The sequence below is a fragment of the Rana temporaria genome, chromosome 7 (assembly GCF_905171775.1).
Source record: "Rana temporaria chromosome 7, aRanTem1.1, whole genome shotgun sequence".
Classification (NCBI taxonomy): domain Eukaryota; kingdom Metazoa; phylum Chordata; class Amphibia; order Anura; family Ranidae; genus Rana; species Rana temporaria.
In genome coordinates this window covers 31578547-31602768 of record NC_053495.1, presented here as the reverse complement: position 1 = coordinate 31602768, position 24222 = coordinate 31578547, and the positions used below count along the sequence as shown (strand labels likewise).

Below are 24222 nucleotides of genomic sequence, written 5' to 3'. Positions count from 1 at the left end.
AGGATTGCTGAAGGGGACTGCTTGTTATTGGAAGTGATGCCATAGTCAAATAGCTAGATTCACGTAGGGTTACGCCGGCGTATCAGTAGATACGCCGTCGTAACTCTGAATCTACGCCGCCGTAAATTTAGGCGTATTCTGGAAACCAGATACGCCTACATTTGGCTAAGATACGAGCGGTGTAAGTCTCCTTCGCCGTCGTATCTTAGGGTGCATATTTACGCTGGCCGCTAGGTGGCGCTTCCATAGATTTACACAAGGAATATGCAAATTAGGTAGATACGCCGATTCAGAAACGTACGTCCGCCCGGCGCATTTTTTTACGTCGTTTACATTAGGCTTTTTCCGGCGTAAAGTTACCCCTGCTATATGAGGCGTATCGTATGTTAAGTATGGACGTCGGGCCAGTGTCGAATTTTCCGTCGAAAGCATTGGCTTTTTCCGGGTTAATTTGGAGCATGCGCACTGGGTTACGTTCACGGACGGCGCATGCGCCGTTAGTCAAAAACGTCATTTACGTGGGGTCATGTTTTATTTACCTCTTCACAATTTGAATTAGGCGCGCTTACGGCGGCAGATTTACGCTACGCCGCTGTAACTTAGAGCGCAGGTTCTTGGTGAATACAGAACCTGCCTCACTAAGTTACGGCGGCATAGCTTATCTGAGATACGCTACGCCCGCAGAAATTTACGCCAATCTACCTGAATCTACCCCATAGTATTTTTCCGATTGTGGGGCTGCATTGCTGAATTTTTATTACCGGTATATTAAATATTTTATAGACATCACACCGTAAAAAAACAGGGAACTAACTTGCTTGAAGCTGAACGCTACAGCCCTCTCTTGAGTGGGGCTGCAAAGATGGTCTATTCTGCAGTTAAGTACGCATTACCATAGATGCTAAATACCACACAGGTTAGGAAAGACTAGATACGGCGATTCACGAACGTACGTGCGCCCGGTCGCAGTAAAGATACGCCATTTCCGTAAGAGGTACGCTGGCGTAAAGATAAAGCTGCCCCCTAGGTGGCCTAGCCAATGTTAAGTATGGCCGTCGTTCCCGCGTCGAAATTTGAAAATTTTACGTTGTTTGCGTAAGTCGTCCGTGAATGGGGCTGGACGTAATTTAAGTTCATGTCGAAACCAATACGTCCTTGCGGCGTACTTTGGAGCAATGCACACTGGGATATGTACACGGACGGCGCATGCGCCGTTCGTAAAAAACGTCAATCACGTCGGGTCACCAATCATTTACATAAAACACGCCCCCCTCATCCTCATTTATATTAGGCGCACTTACGCCGGCCCCATTTACGATACGCCGTCGTATCTTAGGAGGCAAGTGCTTTGTGAATACAGCACTTGCCTCTCTGACTTACGGTGGGGTAGCGTAAATACGATACGCTACACCGCCTGAAAGATGGGCCCATCTATCTGAATCCAGCTAATAGTCAGGATTCCTAATTTTTATTGGCCCAGAGAAAAGGTACAACAGCCATTGTGGGGTCAGGTAATTTTTTTTTTCCATCATGGGTGAAATTGGTCACAGTTGGTTTTAACTTTCCTTTATCTGAAGCAAAACTTCTGGACATTGCCAGAGACTGATCATGATGTGTGTTTTTTCTTGAGTATAGTTGAAGTAGAAATTCAGACCAAACTTTTTCTCTAGCTTCGGATTGAGTGGGAAGGGATTGAACCTCTGGCTATCTTTTATTTATAGGTGTCTGTGTAGAGTGTAACCTAAGCACAGGATGTACTGTACTTATTTTTCTTTGCTCTTCTCTCTATCTTTTTTTAAAGCAAGCTGGTTGTGATCACGTCCTAAACTCAAAAGCCAGAAGAGATAAGTGTGGAGTTTGTGGTGGAGACAATTCATCGTGTAAACCCATAGAAGGAACGCATAGTTTAGTACATTATGGTAGGTAAACAGAAATGTAAAAAATCCTTTGCCATGTTCTGTTGTTTAACATGCAAAATTAGCTAAGCCTAAAACTGGACAATAAAAATAACTTGTCTGTTCCCATCCTTCATCAGCATAGTTGGGAGTAAGTGGAAACTATGTTGTCCTCCTGCGTCATGATGGATGATACACACTGCTCCTAATTTGCTTACAGTTCTTTCACATGTATATTATATGACTGTTAAAGGCACTGGGGACCACTGCCTGGTTACCAAATATGCAGAATAGACACCGGGCCTATGGACCCCACACAGTTTAGGCTGGGTTCCCACTATTGCGACAGGAGAGTGTGACCAGCTCTCGATGTAGCTGGTTCACACATGGGGCAACCGCGGAGCACACAGCAGAAGAGTCTTGTGCAAATTCGGACCTGAAATGGTGAACGGGAACGCACTGGACCCCCTGCTGTGCCCCGCGGCTGTGAATGTTCAGCGTCTACCTGCAGGGATGTAGTCCCAAGGGAGGGGGCGAGCACGCTGACTAACCCCCAGCCAGAACGGCTCGGATGATGGGGGCAAGCTTACTGAGGAAGAACAGGAAGTGAGAAATTCAGACAAAAAAAAAACATTTAGAAGGGAAATCAAAGGAAAAGGTAAGTGAACCAACAATGCACTAGCTTAAAGGAACCTATTTAGAAAATAAAAATTAACCTTTACAACCCCTTTAAACATTGTCTCAATTCTCTGAGCAGAATGTTAGTTTCCCACTTGGTGATTTCACTAACACTCTTGAGCATGCCTGAGATGTTTTTTTATGTAGTCCACGGTAGCCTGAGCAAATACCTGGTTAACAGCAACACCTGCACTCAAAAATGTTTTTAAAGCGGAGGTTCACACAAAAATGGAACCTCCGCTGTCCAGATTCCTCCCCCCCCCTCCTGTGTCACATTTGGCACCTTTCAGGGGGGAGGGGGGAGCAGATACCTGTCTAAGACAGGTATTTGCACCCACTTCCAGACATAGATCCCTACATTATCTGCGGGAATCTACGTCACGTCCGGCGCCCCCCCACTGTCTTCTGGTAGAAGCACGGGTCTCAGAAGACAGCAGCGCGAGTCGCGCATGCGCAGTAGGGAACCAGGAAGTAATGCCGCAAGGCTTCACTTCCTTATTCCCTTACCGAAGATGGCGGCGGCAGCATCCGAGAGCCGTGGCAGAGATCGGCTTCGGGTGCCGACATCGCGGGCGCGCTGGACAGGTAAGTGTCCTTATTTTAAAAGTTTGTAGCTGCTGACTTTAAAAAAAATATATTTGGCTTTAAAACTATGTTTATACTCTTTGGGATAATCATTCCAGGCTACCTCCAGTGCTGGTCATGTGACCAAAAGTCTAGCCCAGGGTTCTTCAACTAGGGTTCCTCCAGAGGTTGTTAGGGGTTCCTTGAGCAAGGAGCCATTTCTGTCTCTCAGATAAGTTTTCACTGAGGGGTAATTCTTTCCAATCACCACAAGTGTAAGGGGCATTCTTCCCACTAACCATCACACTAATGTATCTTGAGTTGTAGATATAGTCAGGGCCGGCGCTAGCGCAAGGCAACATGGGCACTTGCCTTAAGGTGCCAGGGAACAGGGCGGAAAATTGACCGGTCCGTGACAGCTGCCGATCATCGAGAGTGTGTGTGGTGTGGGCTGCCACTGCAGGCGGTATCTGAAGGACGAGTCCCCTCAGCGGCGCTGACCTTTGCAGTCACTCTGTCTCAGTGTGTGACAGTCTCACTGTCTCGTCCTTGGCTACGCCGCGCCTACGTCAGTGAGTGACATAAGTGGCCCCGTCCCTGGTTCACCTGGCCGCTCAGCCGCATGATGTGAAGGAGCGAGGGCTGCAGGAGGCGGAGCAACGGAGGGACCGGACCCGCACCAGCAGGCAGTGCAGCCTGCGGCGTCATCCTGGAGGCGACGACGACCTCGACGGGAATGGAGAAACTTGCCTTGTCGAGTTCCTCGTCAGCCTAACAAGGAACTCGACGAGGAAAACGATGTGTTTCGCCCGTCGAATTCCTCGGTCGTGTGTACGAGGCTTTACGGTTTAGGAGATATTCCCCTCGCAATGAGCCGCTGACTGCAGCAGCACATGTGCACAGGGGATTCTCGGCTGAAGGCCTGGCAGACGCCGGACCTTGCCGGAAACAACCCGACCCTTGCCGGAAAGAAGTCTCCCGCGCGCATGAGTGGGAGTGACGACATTGCCGCTCCAGCCACTCACAGAGCTGGAGCCGCGATTCCCAGAAGACACCCCAAGGGAAAATGTCATCTCCCTCGGCGTGGACCGGCAGAGATACCGACACCTCGTTCTAAGGTAAGCGGTGCATACTAGCTCATTATGCCTTTTGCCTTACAGGTGGCACAAAAAAAAACTTTTTTTGGACTATATAACTGCTTTAAGAATTTTATTTGCCCATAATCTGGGCAGAGGTTCACTTTAAGACATGGTGAAAAAATGATAAGATGACATAATGTCTTATTAAAACATTTTCAGACAGGATTGCATGGATCACTGTCTTCATTTAGATATAGCCTCTTAAATGACGATTTCTATTCCTTTGTTGCCTTTTACCATAGAAAGTTGTGTTTTGAAGTTATGCTACATGCATTTGGCAGCCATGTAAATCAAACAGGCTTTGTGGAGCACATCCGGCTCATTAATCAGCTTCGGTTCTTTTGTGTCTTCCAGGTTACAATACTGTGGTGCGTATTCCAGCCGGTGCTACCAACATCGATGTGCGACAGCACAGCTACTCAGGAAAACCAGAAGATGATAACTACCTTGGTGAGATCATATGCTGTGTCTGAACGCCTTAGAAGAATACAGATTGCACACCATGTTATAGTCTTGGCTGGAGCTTTGTCTTCTCATTAGAGATTATAAATATTTCAGAGCTAGAGAAGGCAAATAGTGCTGACATAATTTTGGCATCTATTTGCATTGGGTTGAAATTTTCCAAGATAAAGCTAAAATAATTTCCACTGATTCTAGGAGAGGACTTTTTAGTCACTTGTAGTGTTTACTAAAGGCAACCTGTCATGTTTTTCCCCTAAGCCGATGGAGCCTACACACGGTCGGAATTTTCCAATAGCTCACATCAAACTTTTCTTGTCCGAAATTCCGACCGTATATACGCTGCATTAGAGTCTAAAAACATTTGATATTGAAGTTTTGATTCACAGATGACAACATAGAACAACCAACGAAGAGCATTTTTGCTGACACGCTGTTTTTTGTTATACCATATACAGTGGAACCTCGGATTACGAGCATAATCCGTTCCAGGAGAATGCTCGTAATCCAAAGTACTCGCATATCAAAGCGAGTTTCCCCATTGAAGTCAATGGAAACGTAAATAATTTGTTCCGCATTGACTTCAATGGCATGCAATACTGCATGCGGCCAGAGGTGGGGGGGGGGAGAGCCTCGGGAACATTTCGGAAAGGCCTGAGGACACCTCGGCTGACTTCAGCAAACCTCAGAAAGACTCCATTCCCGAGATTTGCCGAGGTCAGCCAAGCTGTCCTCTGGCATTTCTATGCTTTTCAGAATGGCGCCGTTCGGCTCTGCTCCAGCGCCCCCCCCCACCTCAGGCCAAACGAGGTACTGCACACCGCTTTGGCCTGAATCGTGCTAGTTTTGCGAGCCAACACTCACAAACCGATTTTTTTTAAATACAGCGCTCTTTTGCAAAACGCTCGTTAACCACGTTACTCGCAATCCGAGGTTCCACTGTATAGCTAATAATTGGTGCTTTGTGTAATTTTTATGAAAACCCATTATGGTTATGCCTCGAACAAGGGAGAGGTCTTTGAGCCCCAAATCCCATTGGCTTTTCTAAGTTATTTGTGCATCAGTACTGATATTAATGGTACGTTCAGACTATATACTGTACGTGAATTTTCAAAACTGGCCCACCTGTTTGAGGGACAATATGCTTTGGTCTAAAGTGGTCCCGCTAGAGCCATTGTGCCTTATCACATGATGACCAATCATCTGATCATTTGAATCCAGCGCCTCATTTCTACTTGTTCTTTGTCTCCAACATGGAAGTCTGTGAACTTTCCTAACCTGTGTGGTATTTAGCATTTATGGTAATGCGTACTTAACTGCAGAATAGACCATCTTTGCAGCCCCACTCAAAAGAGGGCTGTAGCGTTCAGCTTCAAGCAAGTTAGTTCCCTGTTTTTTTACGGTGTCATGTCTATAAAATATTTAATATACCGGTAATAAAAATTCAGCAATGCAGCCCCACAATCGGCATGGAAAAGTACTTTTAGCTAGATTCAGGTAGAGTTAGGTCGGCGTATCAGTAGATACGCCGACCTAACTCAGAATCTGCGCCGACCTATGTTTAAGTGTATTCTCAATCAGAGATACGCTTAAACATATCTAAGATACGACGGCTTGCGCCGTCCTATCTTAGGTTGCAATATTGAGGCTGGCCACTAGGTGGCGCTTCCATTGCGGTCGGCGTAGAATATGTAAATCAGTAGATACGCCTATTCACGAACGTACGCCCGGCCGACGCAGTACATTTACGCCGTTTCCATAACGCATTAGCAGGCCTAAAGTTATTCCATCTAATAGATGGAATAGTAATGTTAAAGTATGGCCGCCGTTCCCACTTCGAAAATTTTACGTTGTTTGCATTAGGCCCCGTACACACGAGAGGATCCATCCGCTGGAATTGATCCGCGGACCGGCTCCAGCGGATAGATCCCCTGGTGTGTACAATCCAGCGGATCTGTTTCCGCGGATTTTTATCCCCTGGGATGGATTTCAAGCGGATAAAAATTTGAAGACATGCTTTCAAATCTATCCGCTTGAATCCATCCCAACGGATTGATCCGCTGGTCTGTACAGACTCACCGGATCAATCCGTCCGAATGAATCCCCCGCATGCGTCGTAATGATTCGACGCATGCGTGGAATTCCTTATATGACAGCGTCGCTCACGTCGCCGCGTCATCATCGCGGCGACACGTCATCGCGATGGGATTTCGGCGCGGATTTCGATCCGATGGTGAGTACACTCCATCGGATCAAAATCCTCGCAAATCCTCGAGAGGATTTATCCGCGGAAACGGTCCGGTGGACCGTATCCGCGGATAAATCCTCTCGTGTGTACGGGGCCTAAGTCGTCCGTGAATAGGGATTTACGTTGTTTACGTCCACGTCGAAATCAATAGGCCTGTGCGGCGGACTTAGCCACAGTGCACACTGGGAAATGTAGGTGCCCGGCGCATGCGCAGTTCAGAAAAAATGTCAATCACGTCGGGTCAAACCTCATTATCCTAAAACACGCCCCCTCAGACACATTTGAATTAGGCGCCCTTACGCCCGCCCGCTTTAGGCTACGCCACCGTAACTTAGCAGGCAAGTACTTTGAGAATCAAGTACTTGCCTCGCTAACTTACGGCGGCGTAGCCTAAACCCGCTAAGCTGCGCCGCCGCAAAGTTGCGGCCATCTCTCTGAATCTAGCCATTTATTTGCATAGCCCAGCACTAGGCTTTTCCCAGACATAGCTTTTTTAAACTGCAATTCTTCCGCTCCGAGAAGCCTGTATAAGTGCTATTTTTTCTTTACAATAAGGAATTTATCACTTTTATGAAACACTGCTTGATTTTAGCAATGTGGGCAGTTTTGGTAACATAAAACTATGTTAAGACGTTTGCCGAAAAGTGCCGTTTGATTTTCTTCCAGTGGTCCTGACACATTGGGCAAGCTTGTACATTTGTTAGGACAGGTTCAGAGTTCAGTTTGGTTCATCCTTCCCTTCACTGAGATCACATGACCTAAGGCCATGTCATGTGACCAACACACAGGAGTAGCCCTTTCAAGGTAAATATTGCAGCCCCTCTCTTGTTTACTTATCCACCCCAAAAAGATTATTATCATAGCTTTATACGAAAGCCAAATTCCAGCCAGAACAGTTGGCGTTTAACACCTAGGTCTATATCTTTTTTGAAGTAGCTCTAAAGCCAAAACTTTAGTGACTCCTGCTCTCTTTGAGGATTTCCTCCTATGTTGGAAAGATTTTCACTTCCTGTTGTGTTACTGAGACAGGAAGTAAAGGTAACCTGCCCAGTAGGACAAAGACAGCAAAAAAAGAGCCTGATTGGGGTTTATTAATTTCCCTGCTCTATCCATAACTAATAGCGTTGGCTTTAGATTCACTGTAGGTGGATTTCCCCTTTAAGTAATTCTGAAAACAGCTCTGCCAGTGAAGTGAAACATCTAGCTCAGCTCTGATGTATAAATTGTTATTGTAAATGATGTAGGTCTGTTCTTTGTCCAACACTGTGATGAGCACTTGTTAGAGGCACCTCCTTAGCTCGAGTCTCTGAGTTCTGCACATTACAGCGGGCTGCTTCTACCTTGATTTCTGTCAGGGACGCACTAAGCACTCGAAGCATTTGTTTGTGTAAGGATGATCCCCTCTGTACATAGACTTAGTTGTCTGTCGCTGTGATCACATCCCTTCACTCACAGCTGACACTGTCATCCCTATCCAGTCTGGCATGTTATTCTCCAGTCACTCCGCAAGTGCGAAGGGTTCACATTATGCTTTTGTTGTAGTTACACAAATTTTATGTTGTGATTTCTGTGCAGAAGAAATTCGTACATCTGTGACTTGATGAGTATAAATGGTAGGGAGCCAAGATATAGAGATGTGGTAAGGAACGAGAGGGAAAATTTAAAAATTTAAAATGGAGCAGTGTCTGTGAAGAGAGAAAAGATGTGATTGAGGAAGTGGGACTGGTGCCTGGTAAGAGAGAGGGTAATGGTGACCTTTAGAGAGGGGAGTGGTACCTGGTAGGGTAAAGGGTAGATGTGACCAGGGAAAGGGGAACAGTGTCTGGTCAGGGAGAAGATAGATGTTACCAGGGGATGGGGAGCAGTGGATGGGTAGATATGACTTTGGAGAGGGGAGTGGTGCCCTGGTAAGAGAGAGCGTTGATGTGACCTTGGAGAGGGGAATGGTGCCCTAGTAAGAGAGTAGATGTGGCCTTGGAGAGGGGAATAGTGCCCTAGTAAGAGAGCGTAGATGTGACCTTGGAGAGGCAAATGGTGCCCTAGTTAGGGTTGCCACCTCATCCCTTTAAACCCGAACACATATGAATTACACAGGTTCTGAGGCTAATTTAATGCAGGAAAGGCAACAAGTGAGTTTAATTACCACCTTAATCAGCCACAGAACCTGTGTAATTAATATGTGTTCGGGTTTGAAGGGATGAGGTGGCAACCCTAGCCCTAGTAAGAGAGTAGATGTGACCTTGGAGAGAGGAATAGTGCCCTAGTAAGAGAGCGTAGATGTGACCTTGGAGAGGGGAATAGTGCCCTAGTAAGAGAGCGTAGATGTGACCTTGGAGAGGGGAATGGTGCCCTAGTAAGAGAGTAGATGTAACCTTGGAGAGGGGAATAGTGCCCTAGTAAGAGAGCGTAGATGTGACCTTGGAGAGGGGAATAGTGCCCTAGTAAGAGAGCGTAGATGTGACCTTGGAGAGGGGAATAGTACCCTAGTAAGAGAGCGTAGATGTGACCTTGGAGAGGGGAATAGTGCCCTAGTAAGAGAGAGTAGATGTGACCTTGGAGAGGGGAATGGTGCCCTAGTAAGAGAGTAGATGTGACCTTGGAGAGGGGAATGGTGCCCTAGTAAGAGAGTAGATGTGACCTTGGAGAGGGGAATAGTGCCCTAGTAAGAGAGCGTAGATGTGACCTTGGAGAGGGGAATAGTGCCCTAGTAAGAGAGCGTAGATGTGACCTTGGAGAGGGGAATGGTGCCCTAGTAAGAGAGAGTAGATGTGACATTGGAGAGGGGAATAGTGCCTGGTAAGGGAGAAGGTAGATGTGACATTGAAGTGGGGAGTGGTGCCTGATGGGAGAGATGATAGATGTGTAGATGTGACGTGGGGATGGGGATCAGTGCCTGGTAAGAGAAAGAGAGAGATCTGATCAGGGAGAGAGGAGTGGTGCCTGGTAAGAGATGGTAGATCTGACCAGGGGAGGGGTGTGGTGCCTGATAAGGAAAAAGGGGAGATCTATTTAGGGAGAGGGTAGTAGTGCCTGGTAAGAGAGGGAGTATATGTGATCTGGAAAAGTGGAACAGTCCTTGCCAAGGGGAAAGGGGAGGTCTGATCAGGGAGAGGGGAGTGGTATCCATTAAGAGAAAAGATAGATGTGACTTGGGAAAGGGGTATGGTGCTTGGTAAGGCAAGCGGGGAGATCTGATTAGGGAGAGGGGAGTGGTGCCTGGTAAGAGAGAGGGTAGATGTGACTTGGGAAAGGGGAATGGTCCTGGGTAAGGGAAGATCTGATCAGGGAGAGGGGACTGGTTTCCAGTATGAGACAGGATAGATGTGAGCTGGTAAATGAGTGTGGTGTTTGGTAAGTGAAGCAGGGAGATCTGATCAGGGAGAGGGGAGCCATGCCTGGTAAGAGAGACAATAGATTTGACGTGGGGAGGGGGGCAGTGCCTGGTAAGAAAAAACAGAAGATCTAATCAGGGAGAGGGTCGTGGTGCCTGGGAGAGGGGAGCCCCATTTTTGAGCTTTTCTGCTGCTCTTACTCTTGTATTTTACACACTTTTCCCTCTTTGGTCTGATTTCTGCTTTTTCTAGTCTTCCTTTCCATTCTTCCTTTCTTATTTTCTTTCTCTTCCCTTGCTTCTTTTCTTCCTGTTCTCTCTCTTTCTATCTCTTCCTTTCTTGCCCCCCCCCCCCCCATCTCTATTTTTCTGGCCCTATCTCTTCTTCTGTTTCTTCCTCTCTTTCCCACTCTCTTTCCCTCTCTGTCGCCCCCCCCCCCCCCCCCCACCATCTAACCTGTCTATTGATCTAATGTTTCTGTCATTCAAACTAATCTGTCTTGTACTTGAACTTTTCTTGGCAAATTTTCAAAGCTCCTTTTCATGTAGAGGTTCTTAAAGTTTTACTTTGTTTAGCGTGCTTTTCTAGACCAAAGGCTGATTTATCACCACTGTGTGCTTTGCATTGTTTATGTTTTACACTTTGAAAGAATACCCATATTTTCCCGTAGAATACTTTAGGCACATCAGGACATGCGTTAGAGGGAAATTCAGCAGGTCCCGGTAGCCTGCTGCACCAAGTGTTATTTTTAGGATGCCTGTGGACAGATAGATAGATAGGCAGACATATGCATATTGCCAGTTTTGACCCCTTGTAATATAAAATTAGTTATTAGCCTCATAAACCTAATACAAAGTACATTAGTTACTAGAGTTCCCATATAAATAAAAATAATTAAAGTGGATGTAAACCCTCTCCTATACCCAGTGAAGTGAACAGCTTTAGATGATACACAGGGATAAAACAAATCTCCCTACATAAGTTTTATATGTATATCTGGAGTCTTCAGCTTTATATATTCTTTAGAAAGTGAACATTTTGTTAAAACGTTTACTTCCTCTTTTGGCAGTGGGAGGGGAGTCTTGGCATACACTATGTGACAGCTGATTGGAGGAAAGGCACACCCCTCCCTCCACATGGGCAAAGGAAGAAGGAAACGTGCAGAGCTGTGCTGTGAATAGACCAGCTCTTTGCTAATCTATTTATAGCAACCTCCCCAACACAAATTTCTAGCTGCTATTATCTCATGTGTCAAAGAGCTTGTCAGAAGTTATTATGCTGATAACTGAGGAACAAAGCAGCAGAAAGACACAGGACTTAGTGCCTTGGAGAGAGATAATAAACACTACAGATATATGTACCCAGCTCAAATTTTATGAATCGGGTTTACATCCACTTTGATGTCAATGCTCCCAGAGATAGTTTGTATGTATGGCACTTGGACTATGTCTGCATGATTGGTCACCATGTAAGATCATTGGTAACTTCAACCTAGTCACAGAATTTCTAAATAACCCCCTATTCAATTAATAATTTCAATCTAACTACTAAACCTTAACTTGAACAAACTTCTAAAACTTAATCTGAAGTGAATCGCAAAAAAGGGCCTGGTCCTTTAGATGCAAAATGGTCCGGGGCTTAATAGCGGTTATATAGTGGTTAATAGAAAGTTAATAGAAATAGAAATAGTGGTTAATAGAAAGCCCAACATAATTTGTGAACTGGGGATTATACAGGCACACTGTGTTAAATGTTAGTTTGTAAAATACTGTAAATGCCTCGTATGCTTGAGCCACAGAAAATTAAGGTTCCTAGATTTGAATGGGCGGCAAAGATCTCAACGCGATCATGGTAATGAATGAGATGTCTTGCATAAATAATAAAAAAAATCATTTAAATACAAAAGTATATACATTTATAAACCTAAAAAAAAAAAAATGCATTGACCGAAAACCTGTTCTTTTTTTTTTTATGGGTACAACCCTGGGCCCCTTAACCCCCAAAGAGACTCATTTAAACCGCCTCATCCTCCACTTGTTGAGATGTGCTATTCACATGCAGCCTATATAGATGCAAATGAAAAAGTGTGTGCGCATACACTTATTTCACAGCTCAGCGAGTGTGTGAACCTCCCAGAACTCACTTGAGATTCCAGAAGGAATTTAACATTGTCATCAAAATCTCAAGTGTTAACATTTACTCTTTGGTATAAGTGGGCGCGTAACAACACAGCGAGGAAACTCCTTATAGATGAGGAGGAGGATATCTCACCAAGAGAAGGGGCACACTTGTGGAAAAATGAATTTTCTTTTCATCTGGGTTAAGCACGTTTTCTCCTTGGAGAAGTCCGCACATGGTTTTCATAGTTAAAGGTCACGGCATTGCCTGATTAACATCATAAAAAGATCGAATATTAGCAAAAAAAAGTTATATTACATAAAAGAGCTGCTGATAACCTCCACAATGGTTGTGTGTCAATGAACCTTTGATCATTTATAAACTTTTATGCCGCGTACACACGACCGTTTTTAATGTCATGGAAAAAATAAACAAAGGGCTAGATTCAGCAAGAATTTACGACGGCGTATCTATTGATAAGCCGCGTAAATTCAAAGCTGCGCCGGCATATCGTCTTTCTGTATTCAGAAAGCAAGATACGCCGAAATTAGGCTAAGATCCGACTGGCGTAAGTCTCTTACGCCGTCGTATCTTAGTTGCATATTTATGCTGGCCGCTAGGTGGTACTTCCGTCGATTTCAGCGTAGAATATGCAAATGAGCTGGATACGCCGATTTAGAAACGTACGTGCGTCCGGCGGATTTTTTTACGTCGTTTGCGTAAGGCTTTTTCCGGCGTAACGTTACTCCTGCTATATGAGGCATAGCCAATGTTAAGTATGGACGTCGGGCCAGCGTTGAATTTTTCGTCGTTTACGTTGTTTGCGTAAGTTGTTCGCGAATAGGGCTTTGCGTAAATTACGTCCACGTCAAAAGCATTGACTACAGTATTTGCGACGTGATTAGGAGCATGCGCACTGGGATACGTTCACGGACGGCGCATGCGCCATTCGTGAGAAACGTCATTTACGTGGGATCATGTTTTATTTACATAAAACACGCCCACCTCTTGACAATTTGAATTTGGCACGCTTACGCCGGCAGATTTACGCTACGCCGCCGCAACTTACGGAGCAAGTGCTTTGTGAATACTGCACTTGCCTCTCTAAATTGTGGCGGCGTAGCGTAAATAACATACGCTACGCCCTCACAAACTTGCGTCCCCCTACCTGAATCTAGCCCAAAGTTTTTCTCATCGTGATTCCTCCCAAGCCTGCCTTGCATACACACGATCGTGAAAAAAAAAATGCTCGAGCAAAGCGCGGTGACATACAACACGCACTGTAAAGGAGAAGTTCCATTGGAATGGCGCCACCGTTTGTGCTGATTATACAAATTTCCCTTCTCATAGCTTGCTTCTGAGTATACGCGTTTTTTTTCTGCGTCGTTAAAGCGTACACGCGACCATTTTTCACGACGAGAAAAACGACGACATGGAAAACGTCGAGAAAAAATAGAGCAGGTTCTAAATTTTTAATGCCCATTTTTCACGCCGAGAAAAATGCTCTGAAGCCTACACACGGACGTTTTTAATGACCAATTAAAGAAATGGAATTTTTCTCGTCATGAAAAACGGTTGTGTGTACGCGGCATAAAAGTAAATATTCTGCAGACGCCACTAGATGCTCTTATTACCTTCATTAGTCAGTAAAATTTATTTTTTTCCCCTTTCTCTGTCTCAAGAGTGGGACATCAGGGGTCTGTTTAGACTCCCGCTATGTCACCAAAGCCCCCCCAACGGCGCTCTTAAAAAGAAATTGTAAAATAAATATAATTTTTGAAAAAAAATATATAAAAAAAAAACTACCGACGCTGTTCACTGCCCTACTGACTCCAATCTCTGCTCTACTGACACCGCCCACTGCTCTGCTGATATACATGTGTGTGTGTTTGTGCTCTGGAATGCACACCCTAATGCTATAGGCAGTGCACACCAATGAGTAGTATGAATCTAGTCTAATGCCGGGTACAAACGAACGGAATTTCCGATGAAAAAAGTCTGATGGACTTTTTTCATCGGAAATTCCGATCGTGTGTGGGCCCCATCGGACTTTTTTCCGTTGGTGTTAAGAAATAGAACATGTTTTAAAAACGATAGGAAATTCCGATCGTCTGTGTGCAACTCCGACGGAGAAAAAACCCACGCATGCTCAGAATCAAGTCGACGCATGCTCGGAAGAATTGAAATGAATTTTTCTCGTCAGCGCGTTTTGGACGGTCGGAATTTAGTCTGACAGTGTGTATGCAAGACGATACAGATGGGCACAGTGAGACCTCGTACACACGACCGAGAAACTCGACAGAATCCATCAAGAAATTGGTGGGAGAGCTTTTTTGCCGTGTGTATGTTTTTCATCGAGGAAACCGTCGAGGAACTCAACGAGGAAATCAGAGAACGTGTTCTCCTTTTCCTCGACGGGAGTCTCAATTTCCTCGTCGGGCTGGTTTTCGACGAGAAACTCGAGCGTGTGTATGCTAAGAAACCCACGCCTGCTCAGAATAAAGTATGAGATGGGAGTAAAAGTAGGGTTTGTAATGAAGATAACACATTTGTCACGCTGTAACAGACTGAAAAGTGCAAATCGTCTCTTACCAAACTTTTACTTAACTAGTAGCCGACCAGCCACCGTCATTATACGGCGGCAGGTCGGCTCTCCTGGGCGAGAGCCCGTAGCTATACGTCCTATCGTATAGCCGCCACTAGGGGGCGCGTGCGCGCGCGCTCCCCGCTCGCCCCCGACTCCCGTGCGTGTGCCCGGCGGGCGCGATCGCCGCCGGGCACACGCGATCGCTCGGTACAGAGCGGGGAACGGGAGCTGTGTGTGTAAACACACAGCTCTCGTTCCTGTCAGCAGGGGAAATGCTGATTTTCTGTTCATACAATGTATGAACAGAAAATCAGTGTTTCCCCTAGTGAGGCCACCCCCCCCCCCCACAGTAAGAACACACCCAGGCATACTTAACCCCTTCCCCGCCCCCTAGTGTTAACCCCTTCACTGCCAGTGGCATTTTTATAGTAATCTAATGCATTTTTATAGCACTGATCGCTATAAAAATGCCAATGGTCCCAAAAATGTGTCAAAAATGTCCGAAGTGTCCGCCATAATGTCGCAATACCGAAAAAAAATTCGCTGATCGCCGCCATTACTAGTAAAAAAAATATTAATAAAAATGCCATAAAAATACCCCCTATTTTGTAAACGCTATAACTTTTGCGCAAACCAATCAATAAACGCTTATTGCGATTTTTTTTACGAAAAATATGTAGAAGAATACGTATCGGCCTAAACTGAGGAAAAAAAATGTTTTTTTATATATTTTTGGGGGATATTTATTACAGCAAAAAGTAAAAAATATTCATTTTTTTCAAAATTGTCGCTCTATTTTTGTTTATAGCGCAAAAAATAAAAAACGCAGAGGTGATCAAATACCACCAAAAGAAAGCTCTATTTGTGGGAAAAAAAGGACGCCAATTTTGTTTGGGAGCCACGTCGCACGACCGCGCAATTGTCTGTTAAAGCGACGCAGTCCCGAATCGCAAAAAGTACTCTGGTCTTTAGGCAGCAATATGTTCCGGGGGGTAAGTGGTTAAAGCGGGAGTTCACCCATTTGTAAAAAAAAAAAATTTCTCCCCTTAGCTTCCTGCTCGTTCGGTCTAGGGGAATCGGCTATTTGTATTAAAATATGAGCCGTACTTACCCGTTTTCGAGCTGCATCTTCTTCCGTCGCTTCCGGGTATGGGTCTTCGGGAGCGGGCGTTCCTTCTTGATTGACAGCCTTCCGAGAGGCTTCCGACGGTCGCATCCATCGCGTCACTCGTAGCCGAAAGAAGCCGAACGTCGGTGCGGCTCTATACTGCGCCTGCGCACCGACGTTCGGCTTCTTTCGGAAAATCGTGACGCGATGGATGCGACCGTCGGAAGCCTCTCGGAAGCCTGTCAATCAAGAAGGAACGCCCATTCCCGAAGCCCATACCCGGAAGCGACGGAGAGGATGCATCTCGTAAACGGGTAAGTACTGCACATATTTTAAAATAAATAGCCGATTCCCCTAGAAAAAACGAACAGGAATCTAAGGGGGAAAAGTGCCCTCTAAGGGTGAACCCCCGCTTTAACACGCAGTAACATGAGATTAGCAAAAGCAACCCCAAGGGTTGTGCCAGTGGAATCAAACTTCCCCTGCCGTCGTATGTGTTGTACGTCACCGCGTTTGAGAACGAGGAGATTTTGTGTTGACAGTGTGTACGCAAAGCAAGCTTGTCGAGTTCCTCGACAAGCCTAACAAGGAACTCGTCGAGGAAAACGATGTGTCTCGCCCGACGAGTTTCTCGGTTGTGTGTACGAGGCCTGACGCATGCAGATGGGCACAGTGAGGCATGCAGATGGGCACAGGGAAGCTGCAAATGGGTACAGTGAGACTGCAGATGGGCATTGTTGACCCTCTTTTCCACTTAGGCCCCGTACACACGAGAGGATCCATCCGCTGAAAAATCTCAGCGGATCGGTTTCAGCGGATAGATCCCCTGGTGTGTACGTTCCAGCGGATATTTATCCGCGGATATTTCCGATTTCCAGCAGATAAAAATTTGTAAGCATGCTAACAAATCTATCCGCTGGAATCGGCTCCAGCGGATCGATCTGGTGGTCTGTACAGACTCATCGATCGATCCGTCCGAACCCATCCCTCGAATGCGTCGTAATGATTCGACGCATGCGTGGATTTCCTTATATGACAGCGTCGCGCACGTCACCGCGTCATCATCACGGCGACGGCGCGACACGTCACCGCGGTTGAATTCCGCGCAGATTTGGATCCGATGGTGAGTACATGCCAACGGATCAAAATCCGCCAGAGGATTTATACGCGGATACGGTCCGGCGGACCGTATCCGCAGATCAATCCTATCGTGTGTACCAGGCCTTACAGTAGCTTCTGCATTTCCTACCCTAGGTTTATACTCGAGTCAATACGTTTTCCCAGTTTTTTGTGCTAAAAATTTTTCACCTTGATGGGCACTTGCCAGAGCATATTCTTAGCCTGTAAGTGTATGTCTATATTCTGTGCACATTTGCTTGGTCTTGCATCACTGCATTTTGAGTGTGCTATCTCAGCTTACTATGACACAAAATAACTAATTAAGCCTTTTAGCACATCCTAAACATATTAATGTGTATATGTAATTTCTAATTAAATAATTGCTTAGCACATGATGCATTTATAATCACCAAGGGTATGAGATTATGATGTATGAATAAGAGAAAATGATTCTCAATGTGCTGTTGGTGAACAGGTCACTTTGTATTATTTTCTATAAGCACTTGCTAATTGCAAAATTATGCATGACACTGATCTCTGCAAGCCAGCTGCTTTCTCATCCGTCATTCTACTATGGATGTGTATGCCACCTGTAAAAGGATGGAGGGAATGAAATGTTTATGGATGCAGGAATAATAAGCCTCATTGATCAGGATCTCTCCGTGTGGCAATCGATTTACCTGTTTCCATAGTAAAAAGACGCGTTTGACTAGTTGCTATAGATGAGGGAAATCATTTATTTAGGCTTTTTTTGACTACTTTATTTTAAGCAGAAAATATACATTTGTTAGTGGCAGCCTCTGATCTAAGGGCACCCTATCATGGGCGTCGCATTTAACCCTTTCTTCAAACGCTAGCAGCGGTTAAAAGCACCCTGCTAGCGGCCAAATAGCGCAGCTAAAACGATGGTAAAGCGGGCTTTACAGATGACGCAGCCAGCTGGCAGTGTGAAATGCTCTTGAGATAATTCAGCTTCACTCCATGTCCATATAAATATAGCCTAGAGAATGTGCAGACCCCCCTTTAGCACAGACCCCTCCTTTCAGCACAGACCCCCCATTCTGCACAGACACCTCCAATCTGCACACATGGACCCCCCCCCCCTTCAGCACAGCCCCCCCACATTCAGCACATACCCCCCCTTCAGCACAGATGGACTCCCCCCCCCCCATCCCATTCAGTACCTCAGATCAGCCGTCAGCATGGCATGGGCACAGCAGGTTCCCTGTGTACACATAAACACTGGAGGGGGAGGTGGCTTCACTCTGCTCGCTGTGTCTGTGTGACATCCGGCCCGGGACTGCTCAGACAGCCCACAGCCGCGAGACTCTTCAACACCTTCTCCGTTTTCCAGGGGGGGTCAATTTCCCCCCCTTGCCCTATGGAGCGGACGCCCATGCACCCTATCCAATATATGAAAGCGAGACATGGAAACAAAGACCAGTCCAGGCACATAGGCGGATCCCAACTTCATTGTTGCGATCTTGCCCGAGCTTGGATTGGCTCTGTGATGTCAGACGACAGCGGGCTTCTGCTGAAAACGGGTCACAGGAGTGCAGGGAAAACTGCACTCCTGTGATCCACAAGAGAAATACAGCCAAATAAGGTTTGGCTGTACTTCTCCTTTAAATTTAGCTGATCTCCTAAATGAGGTATGTAGGGGAGGTGTTCACTTTCGCCCCCTAAGGTAAGGTGACCATATTTTTTTAATGAAATCCGGGGACATATTTTTCCTTTACTAGTAATGGCAACAATCAGCGACTCTCTGCCCGCCTTACAGCCTCTCAAGTCTTAAGCCTCGTACACACGACCGAGGAACTGGACGGGAGAAACACATCGTTTTCCTCGTCGAGTTCCTTGTTAGGCTGTCGAGGAACTCGACAAGCCAAGTTTTTCCATTCCCGTCAAGGAAATAGAGAACATGCTCTTTTTTTGGCTCGTCGAGTTTCCCGACAGTTTCCTCAATGAAAATGTACACACGACCGGTTTCCTCGGCAAACAAATATCTCCCAGCAAGTTTCTTGCTGGTTTTTGCCGAGAAACTCGGTCGTGTGTAGGAGGCCTGACTCTTTGGGCCCCGGCTACTACTGGATGGAGAGTGGAGGAAGATCACTCCGCCAGGGAAGGCAAGGAGATAGGCAGGTGGCTGGCCAGGATTTGAGCCAAGGCAGAAGAACATGCAAACGAAGTTGAATGGGCATGCGCCCGAAACTGAAGAAATATTCCTTCCACTCCGACCAGCACATGATCATCAGAAAGGGGCAAAGATAATGGGAAAAATACAACCCCCTATGCTAGTAGGCATGGCGGGGCGGGGGTGTTTAATTCTATTTTTTTTTTATTTTAATTCTCTACTGATTGTCTTTGAAATTGCCCCTGCCCCCTATTAAATCCAATCTGGGGACAAAACCAGGGACAGACTTTTTCCCGGGGACAGTGTCCTCAATCAGGGGACTGTCCCCTGAAACTGGGGATGTCTGGTCACCCTACCCTAAGGGCAGATGCAGCTTTTGCATAGTATAAATAGTTCCAAGAGTAGTGTTGGTGCCAATTGAAGTCCTTCCTAGCCTAGCAAGAACTGGGACATAAAGTGGAAAGAGGGACAAATTATAATGTTTTTTATATTTTAGTCCCTTTGATCAGTCCTACAAACCACAGATGGCTTCTATAGTAAAATGACATGTACTTTGGTTCTAAGTTCACTGCTTGTAGTTTTACTCCCACTTTACCATTAAGTGATAATGGCACTTGAAGTCTCTACTTTCAAAACACAGTGCTAGTGAACATTAAAGGGCTTTTTTTCCAGTGAGATCTTTACAATGGCCTTTTAAACATTCGCTCCCCCCGGGTTCTCTGAGAAACGCTGCCCTTTGTGTCTTCCATTTAGCAGGAGAGAGCCCTCACAGTAACACGGCCATGTGATGGATGAAATGGCACACAAGCAAACTCAGGAAATTAACTAAGTAATCGCATTAGTGTGAAGTTGTGCAGTAGACTGCTGCTTTCAGGAAACTGCTCTCCGGCAAAGAATTTGGCCTGGTAAATAGAGTGTGCTGCACATACCACAAGATTTGGGTTATAAGAGAGAAAAGAACGCTCTGTCAGTGTGAGTTAAGGTCTCGGATGTATCCATTGAGGAGGGAGGTTGTTACTGGGAAACCTGTGGGAATTAGATTATTTGCCTCTTTGTCACTCATTCTAATCCTGTAGACATGGAGGAAATAAAAGCAGAACCTTGAAGGTTGAGGGAGCTTTGTATAAGCTTTAAGATCCACAAACATCTTTCCAATTGCTAATTATACACCTGGTATATGAACTAGTCAACATGAATTTGTGTTTTTAAGGGATTTGTCCATGTATGATCTTATCATATCATGATTATGATGAGGTTTCATTATGTCTGTTGAAGTTTTTACTTACCGTATATACTCCAGTATAAGCCGACTCGAATATAAGCCGAGGCACCTAATTTTACCACAAAAAACTGGGAAAACGTATTGACTCGAGTATAAGCCCAGGGTGTCCATCTGCATGCCTCGCTGTGCCTCACTTTGCCTCACTGTGTCCATGTGCATGCCTCACTGTGTCCATGTGCATGCCTCACTGTGTCCATGCCTCACTGTGCCCATGACTAGACTGACGTTTACAATGGGAGTTTATGGAAGGAGTGCCCGGCTTTGAAAAATCGGTGCTCCCCAGCCGTAGGTCTCCCAGACAACAAACTTGTCACGTACCTGTTTGGAGGCCAAAATGCCGAGAGGGCTCCCCTTGCGGCTGAGTGCAGTACACCTCTGAGGTTGGGTACAGAGGGTGTAGTGCCCAGAGAAGCACAGGTTGCCAGATGGATCCAGGAGAGAAGAGCTGGTGGGTGCCTGAAAAAAATACTGGAGAATACAGGAAACACTGCTGGGCTGCAGTCTCTCGGTGACACTTGGCAAGGTGTGCACAAGGAGTAACAGTGGAAGCCGGCTGGGGATCAAACACTGTGGATCCAGGCAGGAGATGCAGGTTGCAGGAACGGAGACAAGCCAAAGGTCTGGTGTTGGAAAACAGGCAGGAACAGATAACTGAAGCAAAGTCTGTGAAACAAGCCGGGATCAGGTGCTGGAGAAGGTAACAAGTCAGTAAAGCAAGCCAGGGGGTCAAACCAGGAGAGCGGATCAGACAGGTCAGGAACAAGCCGGGTCACAACAGGAAATCCAAACAGCAGTAGTACAGAGACTCAGGAACTCAGGAAGGCTGACGACAATCCAGCAATTTGGATCAGACAGTGGCAGCCTTTTATAGGCCAGCAGGAGAATCTACCTGTCACATGATGAGCCTATGGCTCCCATTTCTTCTACTGGCAAGATTGCCAGTACTTCTTCTATGGCCATTTCCCTGACAATAGGCCAGCAGGAAGATCCACCTGTCACATGATGTGCCTATGGCGCCCATTTCTTCTACTGGCAAGATTGCCAGTACTTCTTCTACGGCCATTTCCCTGACAAAACTTTTCACACCTGTAGAGGAGAAGTGGGGCTACATGTGTGCCAAGAAAGAAATGGGGTCCAGGAGACCTACGACCGGCCGGTACTGGGTCCCCAAATCCGGGAGATCAGGCGCAAAAAGGTGACTCGAGTATAAGCCGAGGGGGGCATTTTCAGCACAAAAAAATGGGGAGGGGGGGCATTTTCTGCACTAAAAAACTTGACTTATACTCGAGTATATACGGTATTTTAAACTCGAGAATGAGGCAGAAGTTGGTGAGAAGAACTTGCTAATGAGATGCCCAAGAGATATAGAAAATAGGAGGACATGCCAGCCCAAAGGCACCAACTCATAATGAAAATGAAAAAGTAAACTTAGTTTCTAGGAAAATACTGTATTACATTCACACACAGCCCTCAACCCCCTGTCCTCCCCCTCCAATTGTAAAATAGGTATAGAGACCTTAGATACAGATAGCGCTCATTTTGCCCTCAGCTTATCTAAAGTAGCAGGCAAGAACTGGAGAAGCAGGGTCTTCTGTTCACTGCTTGGAGATTTTAGGACCTGTACTCATTTGCAGAAGGTTTTGTATAGGAAAAATGCATATAGACCAGGGGTGTCAAACTCGGTTTAATTTCAGGCCGCATCAGCATTATGGTTGCCCTCAAAAGACCAGTTGTATCTATAACACTAGACAGGGCTTTTTTTCTCAAACAATAAGTGCTGGAACTCAACCACGGCCCCCCAAAACCCCTCCACCCACACACCCTCCAAATCACATCAAATAGTGGGTGTGGTCAGTCAAATTTCACGAACAGTAGAAGTGTCTTAAAGGGGCATTAAATACCAGGATTGCATTACATACAGAGTGCAGAGTTCAGGGGGGGGGGGGGTTACACAGAGTGCAGAGCTGTCACTTGCAAACACAGAAATCAGACTTTTGTGTTTACAAGTGATTGTGGTGATCAGCCCCCCCAAGGGTCTGAGCCAGAGGTGGTGGAACAAAAAAAGCCCTGACACTAGATATCTAGAGGACCCCCCCCCCCTTACATCAAATGTAAAAAGTCTCCCACCATCAGAAGTCAAGAGTCCTCCACCCTCCCTTACATCACAGTGCCCCCCTTTACCTTGTGCTGTTGCCAGGAAGAAGTTGGGAAGCATAAAGTGCAGGGTCTGGGTGAGGACCAAAGGAAGGCTGGATCCAGCAGTCTGCTGAATGCTGAGACCAGGGAGGTGGAGAGGATGGGATGCTGCAGCTGCACAGAGAGGCACAGGATCTGTAGGAGGAGTATTGTCGTCCTCTCTGCTGCTGACTCCTGAGACGGAGGGGAGACCAAAGACAAGCCATTCCATAGCTGCACAGAGAAGTGCAGAATCTGGCAGAGGAGTTCTGTTGTCCTCTCTGCTGCTGACTGCTAAGACAAGGTGCTGGTGGAAATAAAGGGGGTGCCACAGCGGCAGGAGAGGTGTGAGGGCCGCAAGAATCGGCCTGGTGGGCTGGATTCGGCCAACAGGCCTTGTGTTTGACACATGTGGTAGGCAGGCATACAATATCTCACAAAAGTGAGTACTCCGCTCAAATTTTTGTTAAAGTGGGAGTGATGCTCATTTTGTCTAGGGGAATCGGGTAGTTTTTAAAAGCAAAGCAGTACTTACCGTTTTAGAGAGCGATCTTCTCCGCCGCTTCCGGGTATGGTCTTCGGGACTGGGCGTTCCTATTTGATTGACAGTCTTCCGACAGGCTTCCGACGGTCGCATACATCGCATCACGAGTAGCCGAAAGAAGCCGAACATCGGTGCGGCTCTATACGGCGCCTGCGCACCGAGGTTCGGCTACTTTCGAAAAATCGTGACGCGATAGATGTGACCGTCGGAAGCCTGTCGGAAGACTGTCAATCAAATAGGAACGCCCGATCCCGCAGCCCATACCCGGAAGCGGCGGAGAAGATCGCTCTCTAAAACGGTAAGTACTGCTTCGTTTTTAAAAAAAATACCTGATTCCCCTAGACAAAATGAGCATTAATCTAATGTTAAAAATTTACATTTCCGGATGAACCTCCACTTTAATATGTTATTATATTTTGTAATTTGACAACACTGAAGAAATGACAATTTGCTACAATGTAAAGTAATAAGTGTACAGCTTGTATAAATAACTTAAAAAAACTCAACACACAGCCATTAATGTCTAAACCCCTGGCAACAAAAGTGAGTACACCCCTAAGCCTTTGAGTGCATTATGCTGAAGAGCCGGACCATTGCTTTCTCCCCTTCATTGCTCTCCCATAATTAGATAATAATTCCTTTTTTGTAAAAAAAAAAAAAAATCGAACCTTCTTCCTATCTCACCTACCTGTAGACGAGAATGAAGCCTCCAAACTGTCTCCTAGGATGTCCACATCACACATCCCAAAAGGCAGTTTTACTAATGGGCAAATGTGTGCTATTCAAACTAAAACAATACAAATTTTTAATTTATTCCGATCAAAAGAATGAGACTCTTTC

At 46.0% G+C, this 24222-nt stretch overlaps 1 protein-coding gene across 1 annotated transcript in view; it reads left to right on the top strand.

Moving 5' to 3' along the window:
* ADAMTS9 (ADAM metallopeptidase with thrombospondin type 1 motif 9) overlaps positions 1-24222 on the top strand; it is a 350073-nt gene that overhangs the window by 132879 nt on the left and 192972 nt on the right. Inside the window, exons 15-16 of the mRNA XM_040359179.1 lie at positions 1802-1919; positions 4631-4726. Of these exons, the coding sequence (XP_040215113.1) occupies positions 1802-1919; positions 4631-4726 (214 nt within the window). The remainder of the gene's footprint in view (positions 1-1801; positions 1920-4630; positions 4727-24222) is intronic.